Source organism: Sylvia atricapilla, chromosome 7 (assembly GCF_009819655.1).
Source record: "Sylvia atricapilla isolate bSylAtr1 chromosome 7, bSylAtr1.pri, whole genome shotgun sequence".
NCBI classification, from domain to species: domain Eukaryota; kingdom Metazoa; phylum Chordata; class Aves; order Passeriformes; family Sylviidae; genus Sylvia; species Sylvia atricapilla.
In genome coordinates, this window is record NC_089146.1 from 21,445,623 (window position 1) to 21,462,354 (window position 16,732).

Consider the following 16,732-nt stretch of genomic DNA (forward strand, 5'->3'; position numbering starts at 1 on the left):
CTTGAGAGGACTAAATATGCTGCTGCTCACTATGGACCTTGAATATGATTAATGAAAGATTCATTCTCAACTTGACTGGTACACTGCTACCATATATATCACAGAATGTTGTTTACTTTTGTTATTCAAAAGACTGGATGTCCAGAGAATTACAGCTCTAAAGGCTAAGGAGTATTGGCCACTCGCAAAGGTGTTTTGAGGTGATCCCATAAGTCAGACTAGGAACTCTCTCCTTTTCTTTCTCTCTGCCATATCAATCCTATAATAAATATGGAGAAACATGCTCTCTGGTCAGGTGGGCCTAGAAATTTTGGGATGAGTGGTTGATTAATACATATGCCTCTTAGGGGAAAAGAAAAATCAACAAATATGTTCTCATGTGAGAATAACTTGAACAAGTATTTCTGATACCAAGTCTTAACATACATGACTGTTAGCCTGTCAAGACTATAATAAGTGCCCAATAATGAGAGAAATTGGAAGACAGGATGAAATATTTCATATTTTGTAAACTTCGGAATATAAAGCTTCCTCAAATTTCATCCTCACTAAAAAAAAAAAAAAAAAAAGTGCACAGGAGGGTTATGTTGGATAAAGCCTTTGTTGCTTTGATAAAGACAAGTTATGCAAAATGAGTTATGGTTTATGGACTAAGAATCCTTTCCACATACATAAATGTCTTCCAGGACTTCAAAAGAAATATAAAAATTCTCTGATAGAAGAATCAAAAAAAGCTTTAAAGTATTTTTTTTTTCCAATAGACAGTGAACTTCCTATCTGATATAAGAATCATGTCCATCCTCAGACCATAATAAAGTAGAATAAACTTTCAAGGATTACTTATTTTTGTATACAATTATTTCTCTTTCACAGATTACTTCAAAGAGAATGATCAGAGTGATCCTGAACCCTCAGGAGACAGCACCAAATACTATCAATCTATTAAGAAACATTTTGAGGAGAAAAAAAGTGGGTCATCATCTTTTGTGTCCTCCATTGAAGATGAGCAAAAGCCCCTGTTCTCTGGGATAGCTGATTATCCATCTGTAACAGAGAAAACCACAGAGATGGACTTTGAAAAAATGGACCGTGACACTGAAGAAATTCTTCTTGAAAAAAGAAGCAGTTCTTGCAAAGGTAATCCAGCTGTTTTTATTTAGTAAAGTTTGAGCAGGCATCTTTTTAGTCTGATTAACAAAACTAATTTTCTGAATGGTTCTCTTGATTCTTTACATAATATTTACTAAAAAAAGCCTAAGAAAAATATCTTAGATCAGAATAATTTATTTCTCAGGAGGATTAATAAAGTTCAATTCAGTGGGAACTGGATTACAGAACTGGCTTGCAGAACCTCTAAAAGGTCATTCTAGGTTTTGCTGCAAATCGTCTTGCTGAACTACCTAAATAATTTAAACAAACTCTTCAAAATTGTCCACTGGTATTTGACTTAATATTGAGTGCCCATTGAGGATACCTTCATTTGGTAGATTCTGCACTCAAAGCAGTACAGTATCTCCCAAAGGGTATTTTCTGTGCCAGAGTTGGATGACAGTAAAAAATTATAGATAATGAAAGCCAAACTAGCTAAACCTAGAGATAGTTGCACATGCACCAAAAATATGTTGTCAGATAACTAATTTTATTCACTGCATTGACACAACACAGCAAAAATTAAGTGGAAAAAAATCATAACAGCTCGAAAGAATGCTATCATGTCTTGCTGCACCTATTGATTAAAGGACTTCCATTATACCACACAGAAAAAAAATCATGGCTTCCGTAAGTAACACACATGAATAAAGATTTGAGCTTTTGTATATGACAAATGCTCAAGAACTGTTCAGCAATCTCAGATACTTTTACATAGTTAAATCACGTAATTAAAATTACATCTAGTATACTAAAATATTAATTTTCTCAATGATGTGAAAGGAAATTAATGAAAAGCCCTGTATTAATATACAATTTAAATATCACTGCAAGTTCATTTGTAATTCTTTCAGTCTGAAGGGAAGAATTACATATTTATTGTTTAATGCTGTTTTCCTCAGCAGTTTCCATTGAGACAATTTATCCATTTAACCATCATTCAATAAACTTTAGGCTTTTAGGCTATCATTTTAAATAACCCTAATGATTAATCAGACCAAACAATGATTTTAACATCTCAGAAGTATGAATATGTGGAGTCTGCTCTCTTCAAGTTGAGGCCCTATAAACCCCCACCACATAAACTTGTTGCATACATACTGCAATTGGAAACCTTTCCCCTACCAATAGCCAGAAATGTGTCCTTGCAGCTATAGCAACATTTTCCAAGGCAACCTATTGCAGATTTTATTTAAGCTAAATTTAGCATATCTAAAGGTTACATATTTCGATTAAGACCACAATCTTTTTCTCACTTTGTAATTTAGCACTTCTAATAATGTTATGCAAGGTAATGAACTTTCTTGCAATATTTATAAAACCTTCAAGGTCAATAAGATTAGCTTTTCCTGATAAGTTTTAAACTAAATTCTTATTCCTGGTATTAGAGATTGATTATAACTTACCGTAAGACTAGTTACAAACGTAATGAACTTGTGAAAAAAAACCTCTGCTTTTATGTATCCTCATATATTATGGTACCTTATAAATCTTGGATAAAAATACACTTGTATAATGCTACTCCAATTCATTACCCCTGTGACTGGTACATACTTAATTATCTTTTATTTTGTTTTAAGTTTTGGTCATTCCTTCAATGAATGGAAAGACTGTTAATAATGTATTGTATAATTTGGCAGAAACAGTATAAACATCTCTCTCATAATTCTAGAATGCAACTTTTAAACATCTAGCTCTTTTGTGAAGATTTGAGAAATTTCTGTAGCTGTTAACTATATATAAAGGAAAACTGCTGTTTTCACTTGGTCATTATTTGGGTAAAAGACTGATTCTTCAGCTGTCCTGGTGAAACTAGTTATACATTTATTAACTTAGTACTCAGTCTGATTCTTCAAGCCTTGGAAGACCAGAGTTGGTTACAAAGCTGAAGCTGCTGATGGGCTTTTCTGGAGTTACTAATGAATATGGAATACCTGAAAAGACACTAAGATGACAAAAACACTATATTTTATAGAGTATTAACTTGCTTATGGTGTGTAAATTTATTTTGTCTTTTCAGTGTCAAATCATTTGCTTTGTCACAAATTAAGCATTTATTACAATAGTCTCCAAATACATATTCTGGGACCAAAAAAAGCTGTGATTTCCCTAGGAATTTCCCATGGCATTGAAAATTTGTGATTTTAATGAATGACTTAATGAAAAATAACCGGCATCTTTTTTTACAACATCCATGTTACTACAGGACATTAAAAAGCAGTGAAATGCACCTGAAATTCACTGCTTACAAGGCTACTGGATATACAAAATCCATTGCACTTAAACTTATAGTTTGAAACTTTACCCCTCACTTTTTCATAGTATGCTTCATTCAGTTTGCTGGCAGATTTACAGCTTTTCCTTGGACACTGGAAATTGTGCCATGTGTGCCTCCTAAAACCAAATTACACGCTTCTGTGACACCCTGTATCTCTTTCTTTCTGTTGGCTTAAGTTCCTGAGAAGCAGAACAGGTTTCTGTGTAACCAAGATGAAATCTCTTTCCTCTTTCTTCTGCCCACTACATAAAATCAGTTATAGGTCATCACATGAAATTCAGACACTCTCAGCTTCAGGTAACCTTCTATCACCTGCTAACCAAAGATCAGATAATGCAATAATGACTTTTGTCTGATAAAAAAAAAGAAAAAAAAAAAAAAAAAAGAGGGAGTAATCGAGAAAAGAGTGTCCCCTTACACCTGGAATCATGTAGTGAGAGCTCCCCTTCCTGGCTAAATCTACTTGAAATACTAAATCTGAGTGGGAACTTCTTTTTTTTTTTTAAATTTCTTTTTCATTTGCTTAGAGAAACACTGCTCAAAGACATGCTTAAAAAGGATTAGCTATTAGCATTTGGACAAAGCTCTTACATGTCACCCACACTATGAGGTTTTTTTCTCTTCTCTTTGTAACATGGCTCTAGCTGCTATGGTTGCTTAGAAAAATTTCACAAGTGTGAAATGAATGTAACCTATGCTGAGTTAACAGTGTGCAGTGCCAAGAGAAGTGTTAGGAGAAGCTCTGAGCAAACCATTCAGGGACTGATGTGGGATTCAAATCCATGATGCTTTATAAGCAGTCAAGGATTTTGTCCAGCTGTATGCTGAAGCAGCAACCCAGCTGCAATAACAACTTTAATATGTTCTATAACTTCATGTAGTTAAATAATTACAAATACAACTCTAATAGGAATAGTATTGATCAGTTGTTAAAATTTAAACAGCCTTTTTTACATCAAAGAAGAATAAGTGATTCTGACCAATTTTGACTGCATGACAGATTAACTCAAAGCAAACACAGGCTGTGGGGTGCAGGGTGAGCTGTAGAAAAAGCACTGTTCAACCTAACTATGTCACCTATAGGTTCTGCTAAGGTCACAGCAAGATCTTCATTCTATAATTGATAAGTGCAACAAGTATATCCCCATGATAATTGATGTGTAACCCTTCAACAGCTTGGTGAACAGGAGAAATGGCATAGATCCAATTATCTAAACTAATTAATAAATCCACAGAGGGGTCAATTAAGTAAACTGAAAGAGGAAAGAGAAATAGCCCAAACAAGAAGTCCAAGTAAAACAAAAGAGTGCCCCTGAGCTCAATTGGTTAGTCATGTGCAGTGTTTGGTCACAGAGATCCAAGAACTGGGAGGGTCAAAATGATAAAATTTGGGTGCAGCAAGTATAGGGTGAGACCTGGAATAATCACCTTTTTTTTTTTTTTTTTTTTTTTTTTTTTAAAGGTCTGGAGGTAAAGAAATAAATATAAATTACTCATATAATGACTATTTTTCAATACCTCATGTTTACCAGGAAACTTCCTTTAATATCAAAGCAATCTCTGACTGAGCCAGTAATGCTGAATATTTCATTCTTTTAGGAGTCCCAAATCATTAAACAAAATGAACCTTTCACCCCACAGTACTGTAAGAGTTTCAGAGATATGCTTTACACAGTGGTCAACAGGTTGGGTGGGAGAGTAATGATGCTGAAAGCTACATCAATGAAAATTAGTTTCCCTTATGAGAATAATAAGCAGTATTCTTTTGCAAGCAGTATGAGCTGCATTGCATGGCCCTTGTCTCAGAGAAAACACTTCACCAACCTAGAACAAGTAGCGTTACAGTTATTGGTAAGAAAGGCAGCTCCCTGAGGCCTGGCACCTTTCTCTGGAGGAGACATTCCAATGCACTGTACCACATGCCCAGTGCAGCAAATTCTTCTTTTACACCAAAGAGCTAAGCATGAATACACTTCAATAGCACATTCAAGGGCAAGAGAAGGCATCTTAGTCAGGCCTCTGAGGTGCACTATCAAAGACATTCAAGTACATCATTTAATGCCTTTAGGTTAGAACAAAAATTTCCATTTCAGTGAATAAAAAAAATGCTAAAAAGAACACTTTGAGAAAATTTGGGATCCATTTGTAAAATAATAGAAATAAAACTAAAGAGAAGCCATTCAGTAGAAGAACTCTGATGATGCTGACTAGAAAAAGCTTCTTGTTTATCTACAGCTTCAAAATGTTAGCCTGTATGTGACCACTTTTACCTTTCCCTAAGGAGTAGTAAGGAACAAAGAGAGATGTTCAGTCAGTGTGCCAATGTACCAATTTGACTTTCAAGGTTTTGATAAACTGAGTAAGTGGGATTCTTGAGAGGTGCCCACCCCTCTCTAAATATAGGTATATAAATCTATACTTTTATATGTTTTGTTTTTCATAAGACATCAACAAAAGAAACTGGGAACAGGAGAACATCCAAGAGTACCAGGACTCCACAGTTCAACCAGCATTATCCCACGTTACATGGGGAATCTGTGAAACTGAAAGTGATTTTATATATGGAGAAGTGGAGAATCGATTAGATTTACTTCAAGAACAACTCAACAGGTAAAAATAAAGAACAAAAATTCTATGTGTGAAAGAGTAAATAATACAACTGATGTTGATGATGCTACAGGAGGAATGAGTTTGTGCAGGAAGTTTCCAAAAGCATTCAGATCTTCAGAAGCTAAAACATACAAAAATATGCCTGATATATAAGCTAAAACATATCAAAAATATGCTGAAATGTCACTTTCTTGTCTGTATGTATTCTGAAGGGCCTATATATCACCTAAGTTAGACTTTCCAGATTCTTGGAAAAACTTATCCTGGGAAATTTGGGTACACAACTTTTAATATGTTCCGATCGTTTACCTCTAGGTATGCTCATTAGCTACTCTGAATAACTTTGCAGTAGAGCCTTTTTTCTCAGTTAGCTGTTTTAGACTACCTTTTTAACCAAGAAGTTGTACTGAGGCACCCCAAATTGTTAAATTTAAATCTCACCTCATAAGGAGTGCTTTTCCCAGATCATAGAACCAACAGTTTGGGTTAGAAAGGACATTAAAGATCGCCTAGTTCCAACTCCCTGCCTTGGACAGGGACACAAAATGGCAATTTTCAGTAACTTCAAAACCTGAAGTACTTTTTCTTTCCTGGAGACTCGAAGTGTACCAGCTGCCTGCTTTTTAAAATGTATTGTAGATGAATTCCCTTTTCGATGCATTAACTTTTTTTGCAACTCTATAATAAGTAAGACATGGGAGTATGCGAGGGCACAATACTTATACTTATTACAGCAGAAAAATGCTTTCTTTATCAGAGTCCAATATCACCTTTGCTTACTACTGACATATTACTCTTTACTGGCAGCTAAACAGCATAGCTTAAAGCATCTTAGGAATATGGTTAGACTATTTTGATCCATCCTGCACTGTAATTTACCATGTAACTTCACTTAATTTTAAATTGCCCTATGCTCAGGACTATGGCTTTTTTTTTATAATTATTTTCACTCTGTAATTCCATTACCTTCAATATTTTTCCATGACAAATATTATGACATGCACTCAGTCCTAATTATACTGTATTAGCTATTCACTGGCATTCTATTCTGTATATTTTAGTAATCAGTTTAAAGCCAGGTTAACTGAGTTGATTCCTTCATCCATCAGAAGCCAATCAAACAGTATTTTCCATTTCTGAATATGACATAATGCATTAAAAAGACATTTTTAACACTTAACCCTAAACTGCTGTAATTTCTAATTACATTAAAGTCAAGTAATCTATGTAACTGTAAATGTCACATAAGTAAATGCCTGCAGGATTCCCATCAACAGTATATAGTCTTTTGGTAACATTTCCTTCCTTGAAACCTTAAGCTCTTGAAAATGAAGTTATACCTCTAAGTTACTTACAGTTTGATCATGCAAGTATTTTCTTCTGTGTGAGAATATAATTGTTACTGATAAACTAAGAATTAAATTGTTATGTATTTTTTAAATCACTTTATTCTTTAACTCTTCTCATGTTTTTAAAGCTTTTCATGCTTTTGGGATTTGGGGCCTTTCTGGGTTTTCTATGAATATAACAATGTCCTTTCCTGCCTTTGTCAGGTCTGACCTGCTAGCTTAGAACACATGGTCACTTCTCCCTGAATTTTTCCAGAAGTTAGAGGCTTGGCATAATACTCAACTATTAAATAGACATAGAGGGCTGGAAAGCCACTGTGCAAGTAATATATCCCTAGAGTTATCTCTGTTTCTCTTCTTTAAGCAATTGGAATTTCATGGAGACTATAGGCTAAGAATTTAAGGTTCTACTGCTTGTTTGGGTAACATGAATCTGTTTTAAATTTTGGGGAATGAAAAATGAACCTTTATATGTAATGATGATGAATAAACACTACCAGAGACACTTTTTTATTTGAAGTACAAGGAAACTTTCAAGTATTAACAAAGTAAGAGGGGAGCAATTTAAGAGTTAATTAAGAGTCAAAAATAATCTTGAATGCACATCCTTCAATGCTACCTTTTATTTACTGATGTGTTAAGGCCCAGGTTTAGCAGATGGAAGTTCTCTGAATGGTGGCATGTTCCTACAGCATTTCCCCCTGTGGCATCAGCACCATACTTGTATGAGGACAGCACATTTGCAAGTAGCAAAGAACTCAAGGAACCAAGAGGGCAAGTAGGGCACATCTGACTATAACAGAAATCTGTGTTTGGACCTTTTTTTCTGAGAGCCGAGGCCACAAAATCAGCTTCTCCTGATAAAGAAAAAACAACATCCCAATTACACTTCGGTCATATCTTTTGGATTAATTTCACAGATGCTTTTATAAGTTAATGATGCAGGCAATGGACAACTCCAACAGGATAAAAAATAACATCAGCACAGGACATGGTAAAACCAAAAATCTGACAACATGGCATCAATTCTGCTACTGTAGAGAGCCCAAGTAGTAACATTCACAACATTAAAGACTGCTGACAAAGATTTGTTTACTCTGTCAGAAGCTCAGTTGCTGTACAGAAGGCTGTATTATCTTCATTACCATCTGTCAGCGTGTGCTGTAGCCTTCCAGCAGCTGGGAAGGTACAGTAGGCCTTTTCCTGAGTTTGTCACAGATTTTGGCATGACCATTTAAAAATTATTTCAGTGCTATGGAGTTGTTAAGTATGAACAACATAATCAGGTCAAGTGCTTCAGAAGTCATATACAAACTTACAAAAAGGCAAAAAAAAATTTAAAGGTACAAAATTTGAACTTCAGAAATGCTGACATTAATTCTGAGGCCTGCATAAGTTTGAATAAATTTTCAGAGTAATAAGAATTGGGTAGTTGAATTTTTAATGGTTTCAGAAGCATCTTTCTTTTTCTAACTGGAAAAACACAAATGTGGTTTCTGCTTAGTACAGTGCATTGTATCAGCATGTCAGAATTCATTGTCAGATGCATCAAAATAATGTCCCATGCCCAGCCAGCACCAATCAATTTAGTTACAACAAAGAGAATACATTTATTCCAGTTATTTTCAACCAGATAACCCAGTCCCTTGTGTTGCTTCTTGTTGCAAACCTAAGGCACAGTGATGAATTCATTCTTAGTGTAGCAAAAACCAGAAGTATGTTCTGCAAAGGAGATAGAGGCTTTGGAAGGGCTCCGTACTCCCTCTGCTGTTCTCTCCTATTTAAGACATGGTCCTGCCACAGCAAGCAATGGTTTTTCCGGTGAACTGCAGGTCCCTCTCGAGCGCCTCTGTAATCTGTGTGTGAAATACACCTGTTCCTGGCCATGAGCTAACTGATTTCATGCTCCTTCTCTAGGCTTGAATCCCAAATGACTGCTGATATTCAAACCATCCTGCAGCTTCTGCAAAGGCAGTCAGCACTCATTCCACCTGCCTATAGCATGGTGACAGCAAGTGCAGAGTATCAAGAGCCAGCAGTCCGGGTCATACAAAAACGTCAGCCTGCAGCATCAATTAAAACAGACAGAAGTTTCAGTCCTTCATCTCAGGTAAGTACATGTCAAATAAGATCAAAAGAGGTTTCCTAGTTTTTTTGTGTTATGAGGAAGAAATGCATACCAATCTAGGTGCTGGTTCACTAGTTTAAGGAATATGAAATTATTATTTTGACCTAGCATCTCCACAGAGAGCTTAGGCACCACAGTTTCAGAGGTCACATTTCTATGAGGGCTGTAGAGATTCATACAATGATCTTATAATCAGATTGATTTACTTTATTGTTATTTTTTTCACAAAAGTTAACAGAAAAGGAATCCAAGTGGTTAGAATGCTCAGAATTATGCTATTCTGGAGTTATGCTCTAAAACAGAACATCATATTCAAGAATGTTGAGATCCATACTCTTAGACTGGAACTCGATAGTAACCAGTCCTTTAGAGAGGGCTGCTTATATGTGTATCTTGATGTCATATTAGCAAGTCTGAGGGGAGGAAAAGATATCCAGACTTCAACAATTAATCAGCAGAATTGCATTCAATTACATTAAATCAAATGCAGTGCCATGTAAAAAATATTTCAGTACACTGTTTAATTTTCAAAAATGGTTTTCCATGAACCATCTGAATCTGCTAATTTTGAACAGAACAAGGGTCTGGAAGGGATGGTAATTAATACCATCTTGTTTCTTCTCTTCCCTGACAGTGTCCCGAAATTTCAGATGTTGAAAAATCAAAACTTAAATCCAAAGAATCCTTCTCAAGTGGAGCACATCTGAACACAGCCTCAGAAGACAACCTGGCTTCTTTTTTAGATCAAGAACATGACCAGTCTGTAGAGCGTCCCCCACAGCCTTGTAAAACTTGTCTCCCGCCAATTAGGCACCCTTCCTTGCCAGAATCTTCACTAAGCACTGTAGGAATCTTGAGTCTTCATAGGCATGTTTCTGATCCTGGTCTTCCTGGGAAATAGTACTTTTATACTATTACTTCACACAAAAATGTAAGTGCTTTTAATGGCTGATTCTCTTTTTTTTTCTTCTTCTTCTTTTTTTTTTTTTTCCTTTTTTTTTTTTTATTTAAATCCTCTATACTTGACTCAGGGGCTACAAGGAATATACCATTATATGCAAAAGTACTGTATATTTTCCTAAATCTGAAGCTTGTATGGTAAAGTTGAGCAGTTCTGATGTAAATATATATATACACACACTAACTGTATGTTCCAAATGTAAAACTGCCAGCATTCTCAAGGCACCTTATATTTTTATTTTTTTTTTAATAACATGCATGTTCCAAAATTACAGTTTACGTTGCATGGAGATTACAACCTACTGCTGTCATGGAAATAGTATTTTATTGTGGATATGTCTTCAGAGCAAATAGGAGACAAATAACAATAATTCACATAGACAAACTCCTACCTGACCAAGCTAAAATTCAAGAAAAATGCTCTTCTAGCTCACTTTTGAAAATTGATTTATCTTTCTTGCAGTGAGCTTTTTCTAATAAATCACAAGTCTGAATCTAAAGAAAGAATAAGGTAACCAAGTCTTCTGGGCTTGAAACAATTAGGACAGAGAAAACAGCCTCCTTCCAAACTAGTTGAAGTAGGGCAGTATTTTACCAGAGAGGAAAACTGCCATATGGTGGAAAGTATCACCATAGGTCACATCCACAAAATTGCATTAAATTGAATCATTTGTTTCCACCACATACTGGTTTTTGTATTGTTGGTTTTTTTTAATTGCATCATAGAATTCAGCTGTGATGAGCAGACAGGTACTCTTCATCTGTCACACAAACATAATCAAATGCAATAAACCTAATTTCTATGTAATGCAGAAGACTGTGTTCCTTTTGTTCAATACAAATTATTAACAATCTGTTTTAATTTAAAAATATTTTACACATTTTTGTTTTATAATTATGAGGGTGGCTGTTTGCAGTTACCTCTTTGTACTGACCAGCCCCTCTAAAATGCTCATACACACACACCCCGCACGCGCTCCTGGACGTGTGTGCATGTGTGTATTTTATAGATGTACATAGGTGTGTATGTATGTGTATGTGTATATATATTTATATACACACATACACACAAGTGTGTGTATATACCTACACTTACACGTAGGAGTATAGATATAGAGCTATATATATATATATGTATATATGTAAAATCACTTTCAGGAACAATTGTAAACTTTCTTATTACAAAATGAGTAAGCTTAGCTTGTGTCCAAAGCTGACTACATTAGAATAAAATGATCTAAGGTCCGTAGGCTTTAAATACAGTATGTACTGTATGTGCATAATGCTTTGTGAATACTTAGATTTAATTTTATTAAAATATTATTCTGCTTCAAATGTTGTGTTTATTTTAGAAGGAAATTACCTTTTTATTACTGCTTCCAAATATTTTTAAATGTTCATATGATTTTCTAATCTTCTAGCTTTAATGTGAAATTCCTCTCAGATGAGAACTGGTTGCAGAAAAGCATGAAATTAAGTGGTGGGGGGGGGGGCGGGGGGGGACACTTAAATTTTACCTAAAACCAAGCTAAACCCTCTGTTGGAAATCAGTGCTACAGAAAGATGCAATAGTGGCTGTCCCTCACATAGATACATTCCTCATATGTCTTGTCAGAATGAAACATGACACTTCAGTCATACACACCCGGTAGATCAGCACAAGGTGGGTGAATCTTTCCTCATTTAAAATTAGTGTTGATCTGCTGAGCATGGCTCTGCTTTACCTTTGCTTTTAAGGATACCAAAATTAATTAAGTCAATACCTTTGTCACTGAAAAGGTGACCCTTCCCATACAAGATCAAGTTTTCTACTGCCTCATGATACTGCTGATAGGGGAAAGGTCCAAAAGCTACAACAAGCTGACTGCTCCTCTACCACAATGACAGGAGGGCTGCACGGTTCAGTGCCTTGCAGTCTCAGGAAAATGAATCCACAAACGCCAGAGGTTTATGGCCGAAAAGGAAACAGAGGAGTCCTGCAACTTTATTTGAATAAAAGGAGGAAGAAAGTGCACTAGGGCAAGGGGTGTTTTCTCTCTCAAGGTTTTGGAGGACGCAGCCTCCTTTTATCCTGAACTCCCGGCAGCACGTTGCCCTCTTCCTTTCCCTGTTGGCTGAGGAAGATACAGCCTTCCCAAACTGCCTACCACATATCCCCCCTTGAACCGACTGTTTTACTCCAAAGTTCAGAAGTTTAGGCTTGTGCAGACCCTTGCCTGTTTCAGAAGCCAAGCTCTCTGGGCTCGGTAACAAACTTGCTGCTTGAGGTTGGTAGAGAGATTAAGACCCACTCAAAGACGTTAACACTGGTAACCTTCACCCATCAAATTGTAAAAACATTAGCACACATCTTTCTTCACTAGGGACCAGTTAGAACCTCTGCCTGCATATACTCCATTGAAACAGGAGTGCTGAATAACAAACACCTTCTGGGGGGGTTTTGTTGTTTGCATATTTTTTTAAATAGAAAGTGTTAATGACTTCTGCTCTATCTCAGCCTGGTAACTAACACTCATGTTTGTTACAAGAAACAAATTAGCACACTTTCTAAAAAGGTATTTGTGGTTATGCTACATTCTAAAAAGTCTGGTATAAATTAAAAATAAAATTAATGAAAAAAGTATAATGCATGAGCATTGCTTTACAAAAGGCCTTTTGTCCAATTTTATCACTTGATATTTCTCATTACTGATAAGAGACTGAACAGAACAGGTTCAGTCTTCTGGGGAAGGAGCATTGGGGCGGAGTGACAACTACTCCAGTCAGTCTAACTGAAGGAAAAGCTCCTCTTCTTACTCCATTTTTTTGGCTCAAAGTGACTTTGCTCCTTCCCTTCTCCTTGTACCAAGAAGAAAAATCTCAAATGGGTTTTGATGAATAATTTTATAAATTTATGGAGATTCTAAGCTCCCTGCCAAGGAATGCAGAAACAAAAGATGAAAGTTTACTTGCAATACTCTAGCTGCCCCTTCCTTGACACAGACAGATCTGCCTTCTCAGGTAACTTCTCTTCTTGTTGAGGTTTAATGAAGTACATGAAGACCCACTGCTTCAAGTTTTTTCTTTCAGAAACAGGTAAAAACCATTGAGTTTGGAAATGTGGTAATTTTCTGAACAGCAAAACTTCTCCCTTTTATTTGCAGGTAATTTTGTTGAGGGTTTTTGTGGGGTGTTTTTGAATGGGCGGGCCTCCCTGTAAGTCCCATCTGACTTTCACTTGATAGAAATGGGTCTGTGTTATCCAAATCAAACTGGGAATAATGTTAAGGGTTGTAAACCCACACAGTTGTAACACACCCAAAGAAGATTTCAGAACTTTAGGAGGCACATTTTGGGTTTGCTTGAACTTAGGGACACTTGGCTATGTACATTAAAAAACTGTGGTTAAAAATACCTATTAATTATAAGCTGTGGATACAGAAAAGTCTCCTGGAATATCAGGAATAGCTAAAGTAGCTGAAGTGCAAAAGCAATGCAGACAATCACTTAAAATATGAGAGGTGAGGCTGTACAGATCAGCACAGGTCTTCATGAAGTTCATTGGTTCCTACCAGTTATGGGCATAGTTCAACATTTAAAGCAAAAGAGAGGTTGTGATGCTTTTTAATAGTTAAGCTGTGCAGCAACCTGAACTATTTGGGTGTGCACATTCATCTATAGGCACAGATCTACAGTAATACGCACTAGTCATGTTTCTTGACTGGCCCAACTCTGCTGTTTCCTGGAAGCATACACCCAATGCACGTCCCTTTCTTTCCATGTTCCTATGCTGTGCACTTCGCAAACACATTTTCTGATCTCCCTTCTCACCGCTAACTGTCCACAGATGAACCTCTCTTCCCTTTTCCTGCTGCTGATTGTGTTCTAGCAATTTTGTCTCTTTGGTGAGCTCTCATCAAAGCTCTTGTCTCATTCACCAGCCTAATAAGTAACACAGAAAAAGCTGAAAAGCACTGCTTGGCATGGCCTCTGCCTGCCTGCTGATGTGGAGCAACTGGAGTCTTGCCGCTGATAAATTGTATGTCCTCTCACTGGAGCTGCTGAGCTCTAAAATGCTGGACACAAATAGAATTGCAGGAGTCTGCAATACCAGCACAGCAGAAGGCATGATTCCTCCCGTGACAGGTGTACTTAATACCTGCAGATCAGCACCCCTGATCTTTCTATCCCCTCTGATAAATACTCTTACACTGTGAACTCTGTGTAAGAATGCAGGCTGCACGCTGCAGCGCAGTGTGATGGTGGGCTGTGGGGCGCAGTGCCGTGCGCTGATGTGCGGTGCTGCAGCCTTCGCGGCTGGGCCGTGCGGGGTACGTACCGCCTTCCCCCGTGCTCTCCGGCCGTGCAGGGAAGGGCAGGGTCGGGTCTGTAGCGGGGCCGGGCGGTGGCACTGCGCAGCCTTTGTGACAGCCGAGTGCTCCTCCCCTGCCCTGCCAGAGCGACTGCTGTGAACCCTGACACTATTTTCAATAACATTGGAAAGGAGCAAAGGTCTCAGAAATCAGTGTAAACGTCCAGGAGAGCGATAGAGTCAAGGTATTTGCATTATCCGTGGTCAGAGCAGGAGCTCAGTCACCTTCTGTGTAACCTCACACTAGCTAGAATAAACAAGTAGCATTCTTTATCTCTGGAAGTCTCAAATATCCTTTTAATGTCTGCAAACTCTTCGAGCCAGTAAAGGATTGTTTTGGGATTAGTGTACAGCCTGATTTACCACAGCCTACACAACAAACACATAAACAACCCATCTGCACGCACTGAGTCCTGCGGGCTCCTGAGACTGAGCAAGGAAGGCTTGTGTGTCTTCCAGCTAAGGTGCTGGAGGCAGAAGAAAAAGTAGTGGGGGAAAAGAAATCATGCTTTTTACCGAAGTGTTTCAAGGGAAACTTGCACAAAGCAGACATTAAAAAGTAATGATGAAATAACAGTGAAACCGGAGATAAGCAGAAAGAACAATGAAATGAAAGTAAAAGCAAATTAAGTTCTTCTACAAAAGAAGCCTCCAGCTAAAGGAAGCTCCTCTGAGAGCAGACTACTGCAGCACGTCTCAACAGGACAAGGAACTGAGGGTACAATCTGAGCTATAGAAAATTCTAGGCTGGGAAAGGACCTCTGGAGATAGCTGTCTTTCTTTGAAAAGCAAGATATTAAATCAAGGACACTGTCAAGCCAAGTGTTGAATATTTCTATTGAGGAAATTTCTGCTACTTCTCTAAGCAATATATTCCAATGTCTAATTGTTTCTAGAGTGGATAATATTTTCTTCTTACACCTGGACATAATTCCCTCTAAAGAAACATATTCCAATTCCCCTTTGTCCTGTGTACCCCAGTGAAAAATCATCCAGCTTTTAGGAGAAGAAGAACTGTTGGTGTCTCAAAACAGGTTCTTTCACTCAGTTTGCAAGAGGCTGATCTACACAAAGAATTAAGGTATTTGATTTATTTACAGTTCTGCCTCGCACAGAAAGAGGTGCTTGGTGGCAAATTCACAAAGCCAGCACCATAACTATCAACATGTTTTTTACATTTCAGGCATTAACACTCATTGGCTACAAGTTACATTGTTTTTCATATAAATTAGTATTCTTTCTTCTATTGGTTAAATGATTCCCTCGCTTCTTTGCTGATTAATCCACATGCCCAGTCTTTCTCTTCTTCTGAGACAGTGGTTTCCTGGATCAGTGGTTTGTGAATCAGTGGTCACAATCTCCCTGTGCCAGAATTACCTTCTACCCAGTCAGAGCTGACCTCAGCACAATTGCTGAGCTGTCTTACATTAGTTTCTTCCTTACCTTGGGAATTCTGCCAAATGTCTTTGAGGCCCGTAAATTCTGTGTTCTTTGTGTCTGCTATCAGTGATACATTCTCATTCCCAAGCTTTGTTAACCTCCCCTAAGTCCTAGATCATTGAAACATGCCAAGCCCTAGACCTTAACAAGGCAATTCTACCAACAAGTAATTTATCTTTCTAACACCTGGATATCACTGTGGCTGGATCTCCCCCGACCGTGCTTTCCCCCAGGCTTTATCGATGTAGTTCTTTCAAACATGTGCCAGGCTCTCCAATCCTGTTGGCCTCTGGACTCTCCAATTTTTCAGTCTCTTGAAAAAGAGACTGTCCCAGACCAAATCGAACACAGTAATCCAGACACTCTGTACTTATCATTTTGCCTTACCTCAGAATCACACTGAGGTTCCCCAGACCCCCATGAGGTTCACTGCTTCTGAAATTCAGTGACATACATGTATGGGTGAA

At 37.4% G+C, this 16,732-nt stretch overlaps 1 protein-coding gene across 1 annotated transcript in view; it reads left to right on the top strand.

Annotated features, from left to right (window-relative positions):
- The window catches only part of KCNH7 (potassium voltage-gated channel subfamily H member 7), a 211,209-nt gene extending 199,412 nt beyond the window's left edge, over positions 1–11,797 (top strand). Inside the window, 4 exon segments of the mRNA XM_066322881.1 lie at positions 874–1,137; positions 5,872–6,037; positions 9,304–9,496; positions 10,149–11,797. Coding sequence (XP_066178978.1) covers positions 874–1,137; positions 5,872–6,037; positions 9,304–9,496; positions 10,149–10,415 — 890 coding nt within the window. The 3' untranslated portion in view covers positions 10,416–11,797.
- Positions 11,798–16,732: the final 4,935 nt, after the last annotated feature.